At 46.3% G+C, this 24189-nt stretch overlaps 1 protein-coding gene across 1 annotated transcript in view; it reads right to left on the bottom strand.

Moving 5' to 3' along the window:
* st8sia5 (ST8 alpha-N-acetyl-neuraminide alpha-2,8-sialyltransferase 5) overlaps window positions 1-24189 on the bottom strand; it is a 72880-nt gene that overhangs the window by 20624 nt on the left and 28067 nt on the right. Inside the window, exon 2 of the mRNA XM_078559978.1 lies at window positions 2013-2105. Within this exon, the coding sequence (XP_078416104.1) occupies window positions 2013-2105 (93 nt within the window). The remainder of the gene's footprint in view (window positions 1-2012; window positions 2106-24189) is intronic.

Below are 24189 nucleotides of genomic sequence, written 5' to 3'. Positions count from 1 at the left end.
CCAGGCGGCCTTCACATTTTTCATGAAAACTCATCCACAGGCGGGATGAGGTTTCATTGAAGGGTTTATAAATTAAATAAAAATGTTTGAAAAAATTAATGGACATGTCCCAGCTCATGTGACAGTTTCACATGAGGGGACATGTGCTTAAATTTTTTTTTCCTTTATTAAATTTTTCTGAACTTGAACTGATCTGCACTCTTTTGTGCGCATGCAAATACACCACATCGCTATCCGTGATTGGCTGCGCGACACCATTTTACGTGGGCCGGCTAATTAAGGCCCGTCCAGCGTGATGCGCGCCCGCAAGTGCTGAGCGCTCCCTGTGCGGGCGGGGGGAGTAGGCTGAGTCAGAACCTGCGCTCTTTCACGCATGCGCATGAAAGAGCACAGAAATCTCTGAGGCACAGAGCTGCCTCAGGGAGATTAGTTTGATTTTTAAAAATTTTAATAAAGGAAAAAGAAAATTTTAAGAGATGTACCCTCATGTGACAGTGTCACATGAGCTGGGACATGTCAATGAATTATATCAAAAATTTTTATTAAACTTTCAAAACCTTCATGAAACCTCATCCTGCCCGTGGATGAGGTTTCATGATAAATACGAAGGCCACCTGGCCGCCTTAAGGTTGGACGGGTAGCTCAGTTAATTATTTAAATTGATATTTAAATGGCCTTAACGGGCCTTTGACAGTTCGGCGGGTGAGCAGCCGACTCCGGTGCACACCCGCCGAACTGAGGATCTGAATGACGTGCACTGATGTCAGGACGCACGCCCGAAGTCACCGCGTCAGTTTACGCGTCGGTGAGTGGGGCCCAGCCCCACTCACCAACCTGAAGATTCTGGCCATAAAAAATATCCCAGAAATACTAGGGAACGAAGGGCTTCCGAAAATGAGGAACTGAAAGAAATTAGTATTAATTAGTACTAAAAATTAATTGGATTGGTGGTTATCTTTCAAAATTCTATAGATTCTGGAAAGGTTCCTGCAGACTGGAAAGTATCAAATGTAACCCTACAATTTAGGAAGGGAGGGAGAGAGAAAACGGAGAACTACAGATCTGTTAGTTTGACGTCAGTAGTAAAGAAAATGTTAGAATCTATTATAAAGAACGTGATAACTAGATATTTGGAAAATAATGATGATTGGGCAGAGTCAACATACATTTATGAAAGGGAAATCATGTTTGACAAACCTGTTGGGAGTTTTTGAGGATGTTACTTGTAGCATTGATAAAGGAGAACCAGTGGATGTGGTGTATTTGGATTTTCAGAAAGCTTTTGATAAGGTCCCACACAGGTTAGTAAACAAAATTAGAGCACTTGGGATTGGGGGTAATATACTGGTATGGATAGAGGGATAGGATTAAAAAGTAGGGACGTTATGCTAAACCTGTTATCAAACCTTCATTAGACCACATTTGGAGTAGTGTGTGCAGTTCTGGTTACCATATTATAAAAAGGAAATAGAGGCACTGGAAAGGGTGCAGACAAGATTTACTTAGATGATACTAGAAATGCGTGGTTATAAATATCAAGAAAGGATTGACAGGCTGGTTCTCTTTTCTATTGTTAAAAGAAGGCTTAGGGGTGATCTGACAGAGACCATTAAAATTATGAATTGTTTTGATAGCGTGGATACAGAGAAAATGTTTCCTCTCGTTAGGAAGAACAAAATTTGAGGCCATCAGTATAAGATAGTCACCAAGAAATCCAATCGGAAATTTAGAAGGAACTTCTTCACCAAAAGAATGGTGAGAGTATGGAACCTGCTACCACACGGAGCGGTTCAAGCGAATAGAATGCATGCATTTAAGGGGAAACCAGACTAACATGAGGGAGAAGGGAATAGGGAGTCATAATGGTAGATTTGGATGAGGAGAAATGTGAGGAGGCCCCAGTGGAGCATAATCGCTGGCATGGACTGGATGGGCCAAATGGCCTATTTCTGTACTGTATATTCAATGTGATCCTATGTAGAAACTCTGCCTTTGAAGTCACAATGACTTACATGGAAAGTATCTTCACCTCCATGATCTCATTTCGTAGCTTCCGGCATATTGAGGAGTTGTACTCGAATGAGCCTTCACGCAACTCAAAGTATCTGCAGCAAATAAAGTTTGCATTTTTAAAAACAAATTCATACAACATTGCTTCATCAACTCCAACAGTACTATCCACTTCTTCACAAAACCTTGGACAAGTGATTTTGAATGGTTTTCTTCTCTGCATAATGCTTGAACTGAGCAAGGAATCAGTGCAACAAGAGACATGGCACAGCTGCATGCTGTGCTCGAGCTCCAGGATACTGTCCTACAGGAGTGGGACAATAGGGTTTGCCAGTGGAATTCCCCAAGTGGCGAATTCCTAACCTTCAAGAACTGAGCCTCTGCAGAGACATGGCAAGTTGAAGCCAAGTGCCTCCCCACAGGGAGACAGACAAATGCCAGTGCTGAGTAACCAGGGGGTGCCTCTCACACAGGTTATGTTGCCCAGGTATACCGCATACTGGAAAGGGTTTAAAACTAATCTCCACATGTTCAATTCAGTCTGAATAGTATATGGGTTGAGACATGGGGAATAAATAAATTTCCCCTTGCCACCAGGGTTATACTTTAAAGAAATCGACAGCCATTTTCAAAGAATTGAGTCTCAGAAAGGGTTATTTTAATTTTTTCTCTTTCATATACCGCCCTCATTATTTCAGTACTATCCCTCTCCCTTCTTTGCCACTGTTTTCTTAGCCCTTTTCATCACAATAATGCATACACAATTAACGCGGTTGTGTCCTATAACTGTCACTATTAGTTTTTCAGCTTCCTGTTGCCCAAAATGGAAAGACCCCAAACATAAGTAAAGAATTATTTCTCTAGGTCAAGGTAGAGCGCAGGTGCTTCTCAGGGCTCCACAGAATAAGATGGGCCACTGCCAACTAGAGCACCACCTCCCTGCTTTATCATCCCCCACCCCAGGACCTACCTGCCTGCCAACCAGGTCTTCCTCCAAAAACAATACTGTGCTGGCTTCAGGGGAATGCCCAGTCAGAGCATGTTGCTCAGGGGCAGCAGGGTAATGAGGTCTGGCCCTCAAATCAGACCAGGCTTCCTACTGCAGGAATGGCCAAGTATTGTACCCACTGCTTGCCCGCTTCACATCTGGAGTTAAAATCTACCCAATGTCTCCTGCCTAAGCTAGTGAGTCATGTCGATCTTTACTGCAAACCTCCCAGCAACCTAGCATTCCACTAAGATTTGATGTGTGACGTTATCTTGCCCTGTGCCACAGGGGTTCTCTATGGGGTCTAGGAGAAGCTTTCAAGGAGTTCACTAAATTCACATCTTTCAAGGATAAAATAATTTAAAAAAAAATCCCATTCTTTCAGCTAGACTGATCACGACCAATGTCAGTGGCGCCTTGTTCATTAATAAAGAATGAGACCTTGAAATCGGTTATTTATGTTTTTACCCACCTTCAAATAAATGAGCAGGGTTTAAGTCAGTGTACAATGTGAGGTAAAGGCTGATGTGGTACGGACACCACTGATATTGGAGGAGTGGAAACACTGCCTCCTTTCCTCCCTCAGACTTATTAGTGACATTTGGCAGCGTTTTCTGGCTGACATGCCATGTGGCATACACTGTCCTGTGCCATGTTTAAACCTGGGAAGCGGAGTTTATGTCAATCGGGTTTGATGCCTGTTTTGTGGGGTAAGTGGACCGAGAACTAATCAGAACGTTGGTACATGTTCGGCTGATTTCATCTTTCATTTTTTATTCAGCTGACGACTGCCTGTCCGTGGGAGCTGTTTACAGGGTGGAAGATCAGTCTGCCCTCTGCTGCCAGAAATGCACAGCCCTGGGCCCTGAGTCCCTGGAATATCACTGATTGCAAGCTGTGGGCAGCCATGAAAGTTGACCTATTTTTTAACCTTGGGAAGTGAACAGGGAGCTCCGGCAATTCACATGATGTTCTGTTGTGGAACCTTACTCTGTGTAACTTCGCTGCTGGCTTTTGCCACAAGAAAGGAACCAATGTTTAAAAAAAATGTTGAAACAAAAACAGAAAATGCTAGAAAAACTCAGCAGGTCTAACAGCATCTGTGGAGAGAAAAACAGAGTTAACGTTTCGAGTCTGTATGATTCTTCTTCAGAGTTGACTCTTCTGACTCTTCTTCAGAGTATCGAGTCATACGGACTCAGAACATTAACTCTGTTTTTCTCTCCACAGATGCAGTTAGACCTGCTGAGCTTTTCCAGCATTTTCTGTTTTTGTTTCAGATTTCCAGCATCCGCAGTATTTTGCTTTTATTTAAAAAAAAGTTGCTTTGTGCCCTGTGGGGTCTGTAGAATTTTTGTAACTGGGAAAAGGAACCTCAGAAGCAAAAAGGCTGAACACCCTGGATCAACAGAGCATCTGCCAACAGAATTAGCCACCTTTTGCACTTGGGGATTGTACGCCTGGATATCATATGATAACCATCCCATATTGAGAAAGGTCACCTGAAGGTTGGTCTGGTAGTAAAGTATCAGATCCCAGTAGCTAAGACCTGAGGGCTGGATTTTCACGGAGTCGGGAAGACTCTGCAGTCCTTTAAAATTGGCAGGCGGGATCTGGATACGGAAGTCCTGCCCCCATTTCTGACATCCAATTTTTGCTGGCAGGATGAAGGGGCAGGCTGTGGATAACACAGGAGGGGAAACCCAAACTCAGCAGGGCCATTTGAACATAGTGCTGGGTTTAAAGGCTTCATTTTGGCTGTAGCAAGGGCCTTAACCCACAGTGTGGGAGTCACGAATTGACGGAGTAAATGTAAACGCTCTTGAAGGGTGGATAAAGAACATTTAAGTGTCGTGGCCTGAAGATTTTTTAAATCGCCCACTCTTTAAATATGTCAAAAAACAGGCTTAAGCTGTCAGTGAGAGTTGACCGCTTTGAGTGAACTATGAGAGCACACTGCTTTGATTGACGGGCCATCTGGTGTAGGGTAGAAAAAATTACTACCATCTAGTCATGCAGTTTCAATAGAGGCCTTTGTTGACATTTTTCCAAGGACTATTATTATGTCATTAAAAACTACAATTATCTCAGCAGGGGATTCTGAGTTCACAGTTTGATTGACAATTTAAAGAAGAAATTAAAGGATTAGTTATCTTTGAAGTGGGCTCTGAAGAGAAGTTTGTTTTTAGAAGAGATCAACCACTTGAGGAAATTTAAGAGTTTTGAATGGCTTCTGGAATGGTAGTTTTTTCATTATCAAAAGTGTGTATGAGTGAAAACTATATTAGATTATTAGAAGTCTATTCTTTTTCATCTCCACAAGGCTCCTAAGGTCTGCCCAGGGTGGATCCTGGCTGCATGGCTATGGAGGTGGCATTGAGAAATGAGGTTGAATGGGGGTATAAAGGGCCATGGGAGTGGGTGGGCAGCATGAGTTGGCATGGAGGGGCCATGTTGAGTGGGTGAGGGATCATGGCTGGATGACCTAACAGCTTCTGAAACAACTGGGACAAAGTCGCAGAAAACCAAGGTGGGTCTTCTAACCAGCCCACCTTGGCACTTGCCTGTCCCTTTGGCCACCTATGATCTGCTTCCAGGGCTGGCAGGCCCGAGTCTTTTCTGCCCCCACATCCCCAGAGCGAAAATTGGGTCTAAACTAAGACCTGATGGGTTTAAACCAAGGTAGGTCTGCGGAGTGGGGAAATTTCCCAACTCAGTAGTGAAAATCAGGCCCTGAGAGTCTGAATCCTAACTATGATAGACATTTAGATTTGTCTGTGTTGAGAGCTTTACTGGTCTTGGTTTAGTGACAAGATTATTTATGGTGGGACAGCAAAGTATTGATAACATCAAAAAATAGCAAATGAGAAATGACCATTTGGCTCATTAACTTTGTTCCCTCCACTGGTTCTTCTTTATTCATTTGTGGGATGTGGGCATCACTGGCTGGGCCAGCATTTATTGCCCATTTGTAATTGCCCTTGTTCAGAGGGCATTTTTAAGAGTCAACCACATTTCTGTGGGTCTGGAGTCACATGTAGGCCAGACCAGGTGAGGACGGCAGATTTCCTCCCCTAAAGGACATTAGTGAACCGGATAGGTTTTTATGACAATCATTAGATTTTTAATTCCAGATTTTTATTGAATTCAAATTCCACCATCTGCTGTGGTGAGATTCAAACCCAGGTCCCCAGAGCATTACCCTGGGTCCCTAGGTTACAAGTCCAGTGACAATACCACTTTATCACCGCCTCCCCCTAGTCATATATAACTTGTTCTATTATATTCTCCTCAAAGAGTTTAAATAATTTTATTTTACAAAAATCAATGGTTCATCTTCCTGAGCATTCTACTCTAAAGGAAGAAAGACTTGCATTTATATAGCTCCTTTCAGGAACACAGGATGCCCTGAAGTACTTTACAGCCAGTGAAGTACTTTTGAAGTGTAATTATTGTTGTACTGTAGGAAATGCCACAGCCTATTTGCACACAGCTCCCACAAACAGCAATGTGTTAGTGATCAGATAATCTTTTTGAGTGATGTTGATCAGAAGATAAATTTTGGCAGGACACCAGGATGACTCAACTATTCTTCTTCAAAATTAGCACCATGGAATCTTTTATATTCATCTGAGAGGGCACAGGGCCTGTTTACCATCACATCCAAAAAGAAGACAACTCAGACAATGCTGCGCTCCCTCTGTACTACACTGGAGTTTTTGCCTTAATTTTTGTGCTTAGGTCCTGGGCTAGGACTTAAAATCCACAACCTCCTGATTCAGAAGCTAGAGCACTATCAATTGTGCCACGGCTGACATATATAGAAGCATTGGAGGATCAGAGTAACTGGACACCTTCCTGAGCATGTAATCATATTGCAAGGTCATAAGAAGTAAGAATGTGCCTGTTTGAATTATAATCTAGTACATGTCTCTAGTTGGAGATACTCTTCCTAGACACTTCCTGAAGCTTTTGTTGGGTTCTCAAAACATTAAACAGGATGACAGGTCTTTCCTTTAGGCTTAGTTTCATTGCTGACGATATTTCTCAGAAAGGCCTCCGGCATGCCTGACATGGAGATGTGATTGATTAGAGGAGAAGCACTAGCCTGAGGTCGGGGTTCAGGCAGGTTGGCTTTATTTTTTAAAATACAACACAGATCCATTTAAGGATATAAATATGAAAGGGAAAAGAATAGGAGGTTATGTTGGATAGACTTAGATGAAAGGGAATGTACAGCACAGAACCAGACCATTCTGTGTTAATTTAACAATTAATGGAACCAATTTGTTTAAGTATAATAACAAGTTGATAATTACTTTCTATTAATGGTTGCTAACTAGTTCTGTGCCAAAATGCTAGTCAAAATCTTACAATATTAAAAAAAATTCTCAATTTCCCAACCACAACATAGGGCGGAGTTCTCCCATCCTGCCCAAGGCGGGTTTCATGGCGGGTGGGAGCAGAGAATCCAGTGGCAGGCAAAAAATCGCAAATCCGAGGTCATAAAACCAGGTTGCAATTCTCCTGGGTCAGCTATCCCGCTGACGAGTGGCGTGAACGCCACTTGAATTCATTAACATGTCATGAATGATCATTAAAACAGATGCTCATCGGAATTCTGCCAGGCCTTCCAACCTTGGGTCACGCCAGTGGGAATTTACGTCGGCCTCAAATCCGTTTGAAAGGGGTGGTATGTGCAAGTCGGACCTCAGTTTACTGGTAACTTCAAGATGAGTGGAACATACATAGCCTACCTGCCATAGTACTGCACCGGTCTTCTTGTGATGAACTGGGGCTGTAGGGTTGGCCCGCTCCTGCTCTTTACCTACATTGTTCTGGGGAACACCACTGTGCTGTGGCACTCATGCAGGCTTCCACTTTTAGAAATTAGCATTTCAACTGGGGGTGGGCTGTGAGGTGAGGGTGGGGTTGATGAACGAGCGGGGCATAGGGGAGGGAAGCTGTGAAATGGCGGTGAGGGGGAAGGGCAAACACGAGGGGGGGGCAAATGGGAGGGAAGGCTGTGGAATGGCAGTGAGGGGGAAGGGCGAACATGAGGTGGGTCTTTGTGGGGTCGCCCTCTAGCCTCTTATTGCCGCAAGAGTGCTTAGAAAGGAAAGAGAAAGACCTCCTTGCGACGAAAGCCAATGGCTTCATTAGCACTGTTAAAGGGCTACTCTGAACTCAATGGCTTGACATCACAGTCACTGCATCTCAAGAGTAACTCATAGGGTAGAATTTTACATCCCATGGGCGGGCATGTGCCCGAACTGATCGGGCATAAAATCATGCGAGAAAACTTCGGGCGAGCATCCCAATGTCATCGCTCACTCGCCAATATTTCGTTTGGCGGGCACATGCAAAAGTCAGAAGCGCGCCCACCAATAATTAAGAGGCGAATTAAGCTCATTAACGGTGCAATTGACTCCAATTTTTCGTGGCCTGTCCAACTTTACAGTTGGCGGACGGGCGAATCGGCCAGGCGTCCTTTGCATTTTACATCACGCCTCATCCAAGGGCGGGATGAAACTCCCATTATGAAATAAAGTAAAAATAAATACCTGTGGGCAGTATTTTTATCAGCTATGTTTTCAGGTGATTGTGGTACGTGGACATTTTTTCAGCTTTTAAAGCCTTTATCTGGGTGTTTTCGGGTCTGCAGCTCCCTGAGGCAGCTGTATGCCTTCAGGGAGCTTTCTTGCAGCGCTCACCCGCACCCGCGGAAATATCATCACCCGCCCTCTTCCTGCCCCCACCCCGGCAGCGCTGAGCATTTCAGCGCATGTTTGGGGGCCAATTGCCGTCAGCGGTCCATTTCCCGATCGTTCCCATGCCCACCGATCATGCACGCCCACCACATGTAAAATTCAGGCCACAGGATGTAAAATTTGGGAATGCAGGCAATAGTGATGGAGGCACAGCTGTATCATATATGGCATTCCATCAATGAAGGCCTGTCACCTGTTCACCAGAATTGGCACTTCTAATGGGCCGAAGGACATCCACTTAGTGACCATGAGTATTAATGACTGGTCATTAATATGTCACATCAGAGACTGGAGCGCAGAGCTAGGTTGGGTCACTCATCTCACTGAAACTTCAGCATCCCATGCAGCACTGCAGATGTGACATATCAGCAATGCCATCTTGGTCAGCTCGATGTGTGTGCTAGTGTCTCAGGGACAAGGTGGCATCAGCCACCATGCAAGTGGGACAGGAAATCTATGGACCCTTACGGTTTCCAAATGTGTCATCTTCTGAGCTTCACTTTCTTGCCCCTTGAATCATTAATGTTTTCAATATTTCCTTTCAGAGAGAAGGCAAAAGCTCATGTGTATCCAAGGCTCAATGCTTTGTCAGGGTCCAAATGCAATGGAGAAGGCGAAGGAGGGAAAGGCAACTCTGCGCACAGCTCCAGCAGGAGGGACATGGTCAAGCGGAACCAGAGCATTAACAGGCGGGTCAGGAAGACAGACCCAAACAACCGGGGCGCCTCACCAGACCTAGGGTTTATTGTAGAAGCATCTCCTATTTACAAATGAGTGAGTGGCAATGCCGTGCACGTCTGCAATTGTTCTGATCTCTGGTACATCACATATGCCGCATTCTTCGTGAAGACTGATGCCACGTGGAGTTGGAGGGTAGCGCCTGCCAGTGGCTTTGAAGGTGACTCTGGGTCTTTCCAAGGATAAACAGGGGATCTGTATGGCATTTCTCAGTCCGCAGCACATCGATGCATAAAGGAGGTCACAAATGCCCTTTACAGGAAGGCCCATCATTATGTCAGGTTTGCTCTGGATGAAGATAACCAGGCTGTGAGATTTACCGGCTTCACTGCCACCTCAGACTTCCCAAGAATGCAGGGTGCAAAAGACCTCCATGGCAGCAGCCCCTAATGTTTATAAACCACAAGGGCTATCATTTCATCAATGTACAACTGGTGTGTGATCACTGGATACATATACTGCACATTTGTACACGGTACCCTGGGAGTTGCCATGACTACTACATCCTGAGTCACTCCCAGGTGTCTGAGGTTTTCAAGGGGCCATTACATCTGCAGGGATGGCTGCTTGGGGATAAGGGGTATCCACTGAAAAGCTGGCTGATGACATCGCTGCATCACCCTCAGAGTTGTTCTGAGGAGAGGTACAATGCTGCTCACAGCTCCACATGCTACCTTATGGAGTAGACCATAGGGCTTCTGAAGATGTGCTTCAGATGCTTGGACTGCTCAGGTAATTCACTCCAATACACTCCGACAGGGTTTCCCATATCATTGCAGTGTGTTGTACCTTCACAATCTGGCAATGCAAAGAGATGAACCCCTGCCAGAGGATGAACTGGAGGAGGATGAGAGCTCATCGGACGATGAAGATCTGGAGGCTCAGGAGCCTCATGAGGCTGCTGAGGGTCAGTATGAGTGCAATCACGCCACGGAGGAAGGAAGCTGTGGGAGACGTGCCTGTGATACATTAATTGCTGACAGGTTCCAGGAAGATTGAAGTCAAGTGAGGGAATATGGCCATATCTCTCCTAGTCCTCAATGCTATTTTTTTTTTAACTCAGGGGATGTCCACCCACTTGAGCGAGAATGAGTCCCACATTCACACTTGCACATTCTGACCTTATGATTTGCCAGGCCATGATCCTTACCTTGGTCTATGGGGCCCTGTGAGTGAGCTCACTCTGGGAACTGAGAGTCTACTGAGGAACAAGAGCGATGCAAGAGAAGACTTGAAGCCTTCGCTCCCATCTAGTGTTGCAAACACTGCTGCAACTGAGATGTGGACATGCCTAGGGATCTCCTTCTCCCGTGCATGTCTTTTCTTCTGCCACTACCACTGAGGAGACACAAATGCAGCTAGAATATAAATGCTGATGAGCTGCCCTCACTCAATGATGTTCCTTGAGGAAGAAGGGTTAGAAATGTTTACATCATACATTTCCAATAAATTTTTAAGCACATCTCCCTGACATCACACAAGGGTGTGGAGACCAGGTCAACAGAGGTTGACATCACAGGAATGTGAATCTCATAGTGGGACACTATCACTGAGTGGGAGCAAGGCTAAACCTCAAAATAAGAGGTTTCCAAAGTACAAAATCACAACGCCTTCAGTTGACAGGAACATTCACATAACCATCAAATGTATTAACAAAAGTGCAATTTAGTTACATGTCTAGCACACCCGTGATCCAAAAGTGACACCAATTTTTCTTAACTCCACCGCTACGCCTGGGTGTAGCCCCGACATCTGCAGAGAAGGTGGAGGCAGCCTGCTGACTGCTATGTCCTGATGTCTGTGATTATCTTGGCAGACATTCTTTGGTAACCTGATAAGGGTCTCATGCTCTGGGGCAGAAGTGCCCTCGGTGGCCTGAGAAGCTGGAGTAGATGGAGTCACAGGCAGAGGGGGCTGTGAGCAGCTGCACACCCTTGCAGTGTCCCGAGAGGAGGCCACAGGGTGTCCGGCAGACGCTCATCCTCCCTGTGAGTGCCAGAGGGCCCTCGCCCCGACACCTGCAGGAGATGGTGCACCTGCAGGGAGGTCAAGGTGCCTTGTCACCATGTCGCCCACATTTTGATGGTGCCCACTAGGGTGTGTGGCCATGAAGTGCAGGGCTGAGCGCAAATCCAGCAAGATCTGCTGGACCAAGGTCTCCTCTGGACCAAGGTTGCCAGCCTTCCCATGGTGACCTCGAGGCGCTCGCATGTCGGAGCCACGACATTAGATAGAACGCAGACGGACTTCTCCATCGCTCGCTCTAGTCTGCTGACTGCTGAATCTCTGTCTGATGTTCCGCATAGATTTGGCGGCCGCTCCCAGAAGCTCATCATCTGACTCAGATTCGGCGGGTGGCTGTTCTCCAGCAGCCCTCCTAGTGCCGGAGGTCTGGGCTGACCCTGCCTCCGACTGCTGCGGGGACGTGTCAGTGAGGTGTTCCCCAGAAAGTGAGGCCAAGTCTAATCAACAGCTGTGCCCCACCGACGTGTGCCTCCCCAAGCTGATGGACGGTGCGTGTGAGCGCCGTGATGGTTCATCCAGAGCTTCATCTTCGGATGAAGTCTGGGGGCTCGGACTGGTGCTGGACTGGCTTGGGGTCCTCGATCTGCTGGTGCCTAGAAAATAGAAAATGGAGTTTCAGTTAGTGAGCATGAGGTAGATATATGAACGTAAGGATGTAAGGATTTGATGAAGTGATGGGGCTGTGATCCGTATTAGGTTGGTGGGAGAGGCCGATCTCTTCTTCCCCACAGGAGCAATCCCTGTCCTCGCCAGCCAACTTGGCTGCAGCCTCCTCAAATTCAGTGAGGGTAATGATGCTGGCCAACCCTCCACCTGTTGCGCACCAGTTTGGCCTGCATGGAGAAGAAAGGCAGGCATGTGATGAGAAGGGATGGAGCAGAGTTTGGGTGAGATGCGTGTCCCCTGTGTGTGGTGAGCGTTCCCAAGAAGGGCCAGAGGATAGAATGTGAGCAACATGATAGATGGGATGGTGGTGATGTGAATGTCTCGGTGAGAGAATTAATGTTGATAATAGTTGCGTGAGACCCCTGAAGAAAGGAGCCGTTTGAGTGCATGATGCCATGATGAGAGTTTGATATTGGAGGGAGTCGAGGGATGACTTAGCCTGGCAGAGCGGATGAAGTCATTCATCCTCTTCCTTCACTGCGTGGCATTTCGGGCACAGTTGTCAGCCGCGCTGACCTGCTTCGCGACAGCCTCCCAGGCCGGAGAGCTGAGGCTGCTATGGTTCCTGCTGCCATCCCAGGGATACAGCGCGTGCCTTTGCACCTGCACCCCTCTGATCAAGGCCTGGAGGGCCTGGTGCGTGAAGCGGGGTGCTGCCTTCGTCTTCTGGCTGCCAGACATCCCTGGTGGGCTGGTGGGAGCGAGATTGTGTGTTGGACTGACCTTTAAATATGGCGCCCGGACCTTTGAACCCACCAGGTGATGGCAGCCACACAAATCAACTCCCGACCCACTAGGTGATTCAGACTGATACGCGCCTTTGCATTATTAATTAGGCTCCAAGCGCAGAATCTGGCGCAAGTTCCCACCGTTCTGAACAGTGAGGTGGGCATTGCCGAAAACGCCCACCACCGCACTTAGTCTCATTTATGGAAAATTCCACCCATAAAGTCACAAAGGTGGCAAAACTTTAAGTATATAAGACAGCATTGAATGAAACGAGGCCATTCAGCCCACTAACACCCACAGACCAAGTCCGTCATGGCTTCATCCCACCCAGTATAAATACTTGCTGATCACCTGAGCCATAGATAGCCTCCTGAGTATACAACTACCCTGTAGCAACCCTGAAGTCCTGTTTGACCTTGAGCTGAGTTTTGTAGCCTAGCGGCACAGGGATCAATCGTAGCGCTCTTACTAGGTGGGATCAAAGCTGAAAATTAGAATCTTCCTAACCTTTACTGTTCAGCTTCACCTTGAGGATCCACTTATTGAGTCCCTCGGGAAGCTATAATAATGTCACTATTTACTCTGTATGACCCTATAGTGTCCTCAAAATAAGCAGCTGCCCCATATGTCTAAACAGCAGCATACTGGCTCAGATTTCTGTGTGTTTGCAGCCTCAGCGGAAGCCATCTGGCTCATGCTGTCTTATCATTGATGTTTCACACAGATTGATGACTAACAGAAGAGAGAGGGAGGAAGTTCTAGCATGAATGCCAAATTCAGGACAAAAGAGTTACGGGAAGATTTAGAGCAAGATTGAATGCTCCCTTTGTAACATAATTAAATCGCAGATAAACAATCTTAAAGCATATTTAATCCAAAGGGGTACTGGAGCCTTTAATGCAACATCAATTATTTCTTAATTAACTTGCAGCTTGGCAAGTTAGTAGCACTCTTAACTGTGGGTTTGAACTCAACATAGGATTTCAGTTGACGGTGCAGTAATGTATCCCTGGAATGCCAGAGGTGTTAACCAAGGTTCTTTCTGTCTGTTATTGTGACAAAAAGTTTCCACAGTTTAAATGTCTTCTTTGTGTGCTTTGCTATATAACTTTAAAAGAACGTTCTTTGAAAAGAGCTACACCAATCAAAATAGCCTCTATGATGGTATAATATTTCTCTGGTTCTTCCTAAAACATACCAGTGAATTTGATGATTACTAATAGACATAAGCTCCAAAAGAGAAGGCCTTTGAGAGCGGTTCCACGGTGGGCTTGAATTTCCACCCACACAATGACATCGTCCAAATCCCAGGGACAAAGAGTTTCCCTAATGTGGATGGATCCCCAGGAAATATCTGACATTACTGTAAGGCTGGCCTTCGGAGGGAGGTGGAGGGCTGACTCCAAATTCAACCATGTAATTTCAAAGGTGCCGCTTTCCCAATAGTGATTGATTGCCTTAGAAAATAAAATGGGCCTCATTTCCACCAGGATCAAGATCTTGTTTGCTAGTGCACTCCTTTCATGCAGGGGTTCACATTGCAGATTAGCTCTCTCTATGATGTGCCTTATTTTTGAAGTGAACAGTTAATTTTTTTAATGGACTATCCAGAGTGGAATAATAAATGATACAAAGATATTAAAAGAAGGAAAAACTCAGCAGGTCTGACAGCATCTGCGGAGGGGAATACAGTTAACGTTTCTAGTCCTTATGACTCTTCATCAGAACTAAGGAAAAATGGAAATGAGGTGAGATATAAGCTGGTTGAGGAGGGTGGGACAGGTAGAGCTGGATAGAAGGCCAGTGATAGGTGGAGGCAAAGGAGAGATTGCCAAAGATGTCACAGACAAAAGGACAAAGGGATGTTGACGGTGGTGATATTAGCTAAGGAATGTGCTAATGGTGACATTAAGGGTAGAAAGCAGGATGAGCAAGTGACAGATGGCCCTAGTGGGGGTGGGGTGGAGGGAAGGGATCAAAATAGGTATGAAGAGCCATACGGACTCGAAACGTTAACTGTATTCCCCTCCGCAGATGCTGTCAGACCTGCTGAGTTTTTCCAGCTATTTTTGTTTTTGTTTCAGACTTCCAACATCCGCAGTATTTTGCAGTATCTATGGGTTAATGAAATGTGTCTGCTTTGAGAGTATTCATTTATGCGGAGTGGAAGAAAGGTATAGATACCAAAAATACTTCCTCTACTGAATTTCATTGTCGCTGGGTCAAAATCCTGGAACTCCCTTCCTAACGTCACTCTGGGTGTACCTACACCACATGGGCTGCAGTGGTTCAACAAGGCAGCTCACCACCACCTTCTCAAGGGCAACTAGGGATGAGCAATAAATGCTGGCCCAACCAGCGAAGCCCACATCCCGTGAATGAATAAATAAAAAATATATATATTGTGAAAGTAATCCAACTTTGAAAAAGAAAGTGATGGTTGACTTTTATCAATACAATTGTAGTCAAAAAGTAGTGGCTATAAATATCACAACTTATCCTTCAGAACATTATGTGAATTCCATTCCACTCATAACTTCCTTTCTTGCAGTATAGCAGCAAATGTTACACAGGCAGCACTGGAACTGCTGACATGTGATAGTGAGATAAACAAGACCTGCTCTTATTTATAGTCAGTGCCCTGGCTGGGCAATGCCACTGGGTTTGTACACAGATGAAGGTGCCTGATAACATATATGCTATGCATTTAAAAAAAAATCTTTTCATTTGTTTATTCCATATTTTTTTTAATTTGCCTGGTAGTCAAGGCAAGATGGGGTCTATTGGGGACCAAAAAAGAGATCTTGTGGAGTCAGAGGGCACAGCTGGCATAATAAATGAGTTCTTTGCATCTGTCTTCACTAAAAAGGATGCTGTCAATGACACAGTAAAGAAGGTGGTGGTAAAGAAATTAAATAGGATAAAAATGAATAAAGGAGGTACTGAAAAAATTGGCAGTGTTCAAAGTAGAAAAGGCACCCGGTTCAGATAGGATCTAACCTCAGTTACTGAGCGAAGCAGGGGTGGGTGTTGTTGAGATTCTTCCAATCTTCCTTAGATATGGTATGGTCGTGCCAGAGGACTGAAGGATTGCAAATGTTACACCCCTGTTCAAAAAAGGAGGGTTAAACCCAGCATCTACAGGCCAGTCAGCCTAACATCTGTGATGGGGAAACTCTTAGGGCCAAATCGTCCAATCCTATTGGTGGCGGGAGTCATGGGGGGTGGGCGGAATTTGGCGTAAGGGGCAGAAATCGGTTTCACACCGGCGTAAAATCACGGCGGGATCATCCGATGGTGTCCACTGATGGTGGATGCGAATCCTGCTGGAGGCTGGCGTGAACACGATTTGTTTCCTAGTAATAGGATGCAAAGTAAGGCCCGAACAGAATCGTTCCCCCCTCGCCAGCTTTGCCATTACGCCAGTGGGAAAACGTGTCGGCCCGGAACACATCAGGGCAAGTGTGACCTGCAGAAGTCAGGACTTACCATTAAGGCCGTGCTCAGATCGTGGTCATCCGAGGAGCAGAAGATACTGGAGTACTACAGCTACTGGATCCTGGAGGAACACTTGCATTGCATGCTGGGTGGATCCTCATGCACATGGCTCTGCCACAAAGCAGCTCTTGGAAGGTGGGAGGTCTCCATGCTGCTTTGGGTCTATTTCGGAACATCATGGTCTTGGCCATGGGTTGCTACAGAGGTGATTAGTGAAGTCAGGGGAGAGGAAGGACTAGGTGTGTGTGGCAAAGTAAGGTGTACTGGGGGGGGGTGCGGGTGGTGGTTAGGTTGGAGGGTGGTGGAGCGAAGGTGTCGGGGTGGGGGGGTGAGGTTTGGAGAGGGGAGGAGGGTGTCTGGGTGGAGGAGAGAGTATGGGGGAAGGAGGGGGTAATGGGGAGAATACTGCAATTGTGGGGCTCCATGTCTGGAGGAGGGGTTCAAAGAGGGGAGGGTGCCCAGGGGGAGGAGGGAGTTTGGAGAGGGGAAGATGTCTGGGTGGGAGGGAGTATGGAGGGAGTAAGTGGAGGGACATCTAGGTGAACGTGCAAGGGAGGGGTTTGTGGAGTCAATGCTGCGGTTTGGGCATCTTGAACCATTCGAACCTGATTCCGATGGCTGGTCTCATTATGCCGAATGCCTAGAATTCTTCTTTACCACTAACGACATCGCGGGGGAGGATAAGAAGAGGGTGATTCTTCTGTCCAAATGCAGGAGCAAAATGTATGGGCTAATCCGCAGCCCCACGTCACCTCACACCCCCAATACGAAGACTTTCGACGAGTTAGTAAATATTGTAAAAAACCATCTGAAGTCAAAGCCCTCAGTTACTATGTAGCGTTCTAAATTCAATTCAATGAATAGGCTTCCAGGAGAGACAATCGCTGGCTATGTAGCTGCTTTAAAGGAATTAATGGAATATTGTGAGTTCAGAACTTCAATTAATGACATGTTGAGAGACCGACTGATTTGCAGAATCGGGGACGATGCTGTTCAAAAGCGATTGCTATCTGAAACTAATCTAGACTTCAGTGAGGCATTAGAATTGGCAGCAGCCACGGGGAGCACTGTTAGAGACTCGGAGGCAATAAAAGATACACAAAATGGCACCATCCATCTTGGACCGGGAACAAAAGGCCTGAAAACATTGGACTCCGCAGAAAGGCGGGAAATGCCCACTATGTACAGGCCATTGAAGAACAGCACTACAGTGAAAACCCACGACATTAATGAGATAAATACATCCAGGCAGCCTGCAGGCGATTGACAGTTCAGAAATATCGAATGCTTTTTCTGCCACTGCAATGGTCACATAATGCGGCACTGTGAAGATAGGCTGAGACAGCATTTTAACAACAAAGGTAGAAATCGCGAAATCTGTCTCGTTGAAGGACCAGAGGAAGCAGAATCTAACATCTGTTCATTCCACAACTGAGCCAGTCCAGGTCGTCATTCGAGTCAACAAACAACCCATCAAGATGGAAGTCGATACTGGGGAATCATTGTCTGTCATAGGAGAACATACGTTCAGATACTTGAATAAAGAAGTCCATCCTTTTAAGTTTGGAAGAATTGGGCACTAAATTAAAATCAAACATGGGTGAAGAAATAAGAGTGAAAGGGATATGTCAAGTCCTGGTGCAGTATGGGGACCAGTCTGCAAGTCTACCCCTTGTAGTAGGAGCTGGGGAGATCCCCAGTTTAATTGGTCACAACTGGCTCAGAAAGATTAAATTGCAGTGGGCTGAGATTTTTCAAATCAGGATGAGAAACTTACAGGAATTGTTACAAAAGTACGCTTACATTTTCAGTGACAAGCTAGGAAGGATAAAAGCCAAAATCCACGTAGGCCCTAGCACAACCCCCAGATTTATCAGAGCCAGGCCAGTCCCTTATGCTCTACAGGACATGGTTGAGACCAAGCTAAACAGGCTGGACAAGTTGGGTATCTTACAGCCGGTGCAATTTTCCGAGTGGGCGGCACCCATAGTACCCGTACTGAAGCCAGACCAAAGTGTTTGCTTATGCAGTGACTATAAGTTAACTGTAAACAAACTCGATAGACACCCGGTACCGAAGATTGACGAATTATATTTGAAATTGGCAGGGGCATCACATATTCAAAACTCGACATGAGCCACGCCTACCAGCAAGTAGACTCGGAAGAAGGCTCTAGAGAATTCATGATCATCACTACACATTGAGGATTGTATCAATATACTTGACTACCCTTTGGGATCTCATCGGCACGTGCTATTTTCCAGTGTACCATGGAAAATCTGCTTCAGGAACTTCCCCGTGTCATTGTTTATCTGGATGATCCCTTAGTCACTGGACCAACTCACGAAGAACACTTAGCTAATTTGGAAGAGGTGCTGAAATGCTTTTCACATAGGTGGGGTATGCTTGAAGCACGAAAAATGTCTTTTCCCAAGCCAAAGAGATAGTTTACTTGGGCCATAAGGTCGACGTGCAGGGCCTACACCCTGGAAGATAAAGTCAAGGCTATCCGCGAGGCATCTGCACCGAGAAACACTACAGAACTAAAGGCCTTCTTAGGTATGATAAACTACTATGGCCGGTTCCTCCCCAACCTATCAACCGTACTGGCTCTTTCATATGCATTGCTTAAGAAAAACTATAAATGGATTTGGCACGCTCTGCACCAGGAGGCATTTCTTAAGGTAAAGCAATTGGTAAGATCATCGGCCCTACTGGTCCACATTGACCCAAAGAAAGAATTAATTTTAACTTGCGACGCGTCCCCTAATGGATTAGGGGCTGTGCTTTCACATTGGATGGCGGGTGGCTCTAAACAACCCATTGGTTATACATCTGGCATGCTCAGTGCTGCAGTGGAACGATATTCTCAAATTGAGAAGGAGGGCTTGTCTGTTGTGTCTGGTGTTTGGAAATTCCATCAATACCTCCATGGTCTCCATTTTCACATTGTATCCAACCACGAGCTTCTGCTGGGGTTATTTGGAGAGGATAAGGCAACACTCGCATCCAGAGGTGGGCACTGCTATTGGCTGCTTACGAGTGCACTTTTATTCACCGATCAGGAAGCCAGATCATACATGCTGACTCCCTGAACCACCTCCCTGCTGCCAGATAACAACATGAAGGTGCCAATTCCCCAGGAACTTGTCTTAGTACTAAATTTTTTGGATTCCTCCCCTGTCCAGGCCAAACAAATCCAAGTGGACAAGCTGAGATTCCCTTTTGTCTCACATCCGGAAGCAGGTCTTGAAATGCATGGTCCAGTGAGCCCAAGTCGGATGACATGAAGCCTTAATTCAATCGCAGATATGAGCTCACCTGCCAGGACGGTATATTGCTCTGGGGAACAAGGCTCAGCTATGAGAGGGCAAAGGCCATTATTGGCCAAATTACATAGCACTCACCCTGGCATTAGTAAGATGAAGATGCTCGCGCGCACCTACTTGTCGTGGCCAGGGGTGGACACGGACATCGATACCCTAGTCATAAGTTGTTTTCAATGCCAGCAGGTATAAAAGCTACCCCCCCTTTAGCTCCATTGCACGCCTGGGAATAGCTGGGGCGGCCATGAGTGCGCCTCCACGTCAACTAGGTGGGCTCTTCTTGGGCACAATGTTCCTTTTACTAATAGATGTCCACTCCAAGAGGATGGACACCTACGAAGTCCGGTCACCCACGTCTGCTGCCACAAAAGACCGTGTGCGACAGAGTTTTGTGGTGCACGGGTTATCAGAGGTGCTAGTGTCAGATATATCAGGACTGCATTTACAAGTGGGGCGTTCCACAGGTTTCCGACCCTCAACGGAATAACTCATATCAAAATCCCACCTTACCACCTTGCCTCTATTGGTTTGTCTGAGTGGGCAGTCCAAACTTATAAGTCTGGGGTAAAGAAGGTGAACAGTGATTCCATCAGCACCAGGTTGTCACCATTCCTGTTCACAAAGCGGACGACGCAGCACACAACCATCGGTATTGCCCCTGCTGAATGACTAATGAAGAGACCTCTCCGCACTCTTCTAACTCTTATCAGTCCGAATTTAGGGGAGAGGGTGGAGAGAAGCCAAGAGGTCCAGAAGGATGGACACGATGGCCATAATCATGACAGAAATTTCATGGTGGGAGACACAGTTCTCATGAAGAACTTTGGAGATGGGCCCAATTGTCTATTAAGCAAAATGAGTGCCGTGACAGGACCTCTCTCCTATAATGTATCGGTAAATGGCCGAATAATTAGACAACAGGTGGATCATCTCTGGAGAAGGGCGACAGTCCGACAAGAACGATTGCAGTCATCGCTTGCGTTTGAGTCTGCACAGTACGTGGAAGAAATGTCACACAATTTGGAAGCATCGGCAGGGCCTGTTGGACCCAAGAAGGTCGAAGACACAAACTTGCCTGCTTCCACTGAAGAGCCTGGTGGACAGTTAAGCCCAGAGAAGGGAGTCTCAGAAAAGCCAGCTGAGGTCATTGAGCTACGACGCTCAACACATCTGTGGAAGCCTCCTGAGAGACTTGTAAATAGTTCATTATGTAAATAATTGGGACGTTGTGAAGCTTGTCAATTGTACTTCCAAGTAAAGAGGGAGGGATGTGGTAAAGTGGAGTGCTATGTGCCTTTAAAAGAATGTAGTTAATTGACCACATGACAGTATCGACCAATCACTTTACAGCACAGGCTACTTTGGCAACTGTAAGCCTAGAGCTGGAGGTGATTGAAGAAGCTTACATTGTGTTAGTGTTCTGTTCTTAGTTCCAATAAACCACCTGTGCTTGTTAAGTGAATCGGTGTCTCTCTGCCTATGTTGTTTCAAGCACCGACTAGTGGGTAGATATCAAGGATGCAGCTCTCGTTCGCGGGACACAGTGAGCCTGATAACCCAAAATATAAAAGTTAGGTACAGGTACTGCATGGGAGTGCAATCAGTGGGTGAGTGGAGATGCAGGTCAGCTCAGATGGACAAACAAAAGAGAAGCTCAACAGGCAGCTTTGAAAATTCTCGGGACATTGAGATGAGTGTGATGGATCAAAGCTCTGCATACATGGGAGAGTGCTTGCACAAGGCTCCGAAATGCCCTGCCCCACACACACACACACACACACACACACACACTTCTCCCTTCAGAATCACACGTGGTCCAGCTGCATGCAGGTGTACTGCTAGTGGGGGGCGTAATGCAGTGGGAGGACTCACGAAGCTTGTCAATGAAGCTGAAAGGCAACATTGCACATTATTCAGTGCAAGGGAATTTACTTTCAGATTATAAGGTGGCACAGGTGTTCACCTGTGCAACCACTTGTGATCAGAATTTCTTAACTTTTCAAGCCTACCACTTCTTTTAGGTGCTGCCCTGACATCCACAGCAGGGGTGGAGACGGCCTGTGCAATGGTTGGCTCTGCTGCCTCTAATGACTTTGGCATGTGTCCTCTGAAGAGCTGAGGCCTTAAGGGCCCTGGCTTGCTTTGGCTGTCCTCCTATGGGCCAGCTGCTCCCTTTGTGGTGACAGAGAACGAGGTTGAGGGGCTCAGAGGCAAGGGTGACTCAGAGGGAGGGGACAGCCTCTAAGATTCCCGAGTGGATGACCCAGGGGTGTCTGGCTGCTGCTCCTCCTCCCTTTGGATGCCCGAGGGCCCCGGCCTGACTCCTTGAGGGGAAGGAGCATCTGGAGGGACATCAAGGTGCCCTGTTTCCCCCTCGCATTGCCACGGCAGGAACTCACTGTCATGAAGAGATTAATGTCTATTTGTTATTGGAAAGTATTTTTTTTTAAATGGAGTTTCGTCGTGTCTGTGTCTATGTGTGTGCATGTGTATGTGTCTCAATTGGATTAAAGCCAGCTAGTTAGGGTGCTTTGATGTATAGTAGTTTTGTGATGTTAATTAGGTAAACAGTGAGGAAGTCAAAAAGGTAAAGTGTACATTTGCATTTGTTGAATAAAGCATTCAAGAGTGGGAGTAAAATCTTGCACCCAGCTGGGTGACATCAAGCAATGTGTTTATATTACTAATAAAATTAGTGGGATGAAAGTGTTATTGTTAGAAGATATGATGTTAAAAATCTAGTAATACAATGGGAAATTTACATTCAAAGGAAAAGCTAAGTTTAAACAGAAAGCAGTTTGTGTGTGTAAGGCAAAGGCATTTAAGATCTAACCAGCCTGTATGCCTGCAACTGTGTCTGCAAGGAATCTTATTTTGAATCCGTAAGCATTTTTGTGATTTGCCTGGGGTCTTTTTAAACCTATGAGTTTTACTGTTGCCTTAATGGGGGTGTAACTGAGAGTCAGGTTAATTAGGGGATTTTTGTACAAAATTACTACTGTAATAACTAGACATATCTATGTGCTTACAATTTTTCTTATATTAATAAATGTTTAATTTAGTTTTATTAAAAAACCTCTCGAGACTCGCTGGTCTTACTACTACTGAAGTCAAAGACTGCATCTTGAAATATACAAATTGCAAAAATGGGTTATGACAGTTATTTCAAGTCTTCCTCTGGGATTTGGACAACTTTGCCCTTATCATCGGCTGTGTCATAATACTCACCCATGGCTACCGCAATGAAGTGCAGGTCTGTGCGCATCTCCGCGTTCTGCTGGACCAGGGTCTCCATGACATCTGCCATCCTTCCAATGGAGACCTCCATATGCACACATGTGGGCACCACTTCATCAAAGGAGGCAGGTGCACTCCACCGACTCGCGTGTCACTCTGTTGAGGGCATCCAACAGCTCTGCATGATTTTTTTTTATTCGTTCCTGGGATGTGGGTGTTACTAGCTAGGCCAGCATTTATTGCCCATCCCTAATTGCCCTTGTTCAGAGGGCATTTAAGAGTCAACCACATTGCTGTGGGTCTGGAGTCACATGTAGGCCAGACCAGGTAAGGACAGCAGACTTTCTTCCCTCAAGGACATTAGTGAATCAGATGGGTTTTTACAACCATTGACAATGGTTTCACCATTCGACTTTTAATTCCAGAATTCTTATTGAATTCAAATTTCACCATCTGTTTCCCCGCCTTCTGCTGACTCTCCACGATGAATTGGAAGATAGCATCCAGAGGCTTCTCATCTGACTCGGACCTCACAGGCGCCTCTTCCCCAGCAGTCCTCCGAGTGTCAGGGAGCTCGGCTGAACCTGCCTCCTCCTGCTGCGGATACGTGTCCGTGCGGTGACCACCAGATTGTGAACCCGAGCCTGCTCCAGATCTAGGTCCCACCGAGTTGTGTGTCTTTGGGCTGGTGGGGGGTGTGGGTAAGCGCTGTGATGAGTCTTCTAGTTGAGAGTGATGAGGTGGTTGACTTACCCTGGCGGAACAGATGAGAGCATTCATCATCTTCCTGCACTGGATGACTGACCTCCTCTGTGCTCTGGTGGTGCTGACCTCCGCTGCCACCGCCGCCAAGGCCAGATTGGTGACTCTGGTGGACCTCCTGTGGCCAGAGCAAGGGTAGAGGATATCGCGGCAACTTTCCACTGCGTCCAGCCTCAGAGAGACATCACTAAATTTGGGGGCTGCTGTCACCTTTGCTTTTGGGGCCATCTGTCACCTGGAGTTATAGACATGAAGTAAGCTATGGTTGAGTGCGCTTTAAACATGGCACATGGAGTACGAAAGTGCTGAGGTCACGGCATGGTGGGCAAATCCAAGCCCGCCTGCCAGCAATCCAACGTGCTTCCTGTGAATGCATTATTAAGGAGGCGGGATTGGGAAGGGTACAAAATAGCGCCAAATCCCACCATTGAGGCCAGTG

Source organism: Cetorhinus maximus, chromosome 1, assembly GCF_964194155.1.
Source record: "Cetorhinus maximus chromosome 1, sCetMax3.hap1.1, whole genome shotgun sequence".
NCBI classification, from domain to species: Eukaryota; Metazoa; Chordata; class Chondrichthyes; order Lamniformes; family Cetorhinidae; genus Cetorhinus; species Cetorhinus maximus.
This window is presented reverse-complemented; position numbering and strand designations above follow the sequence as displayed.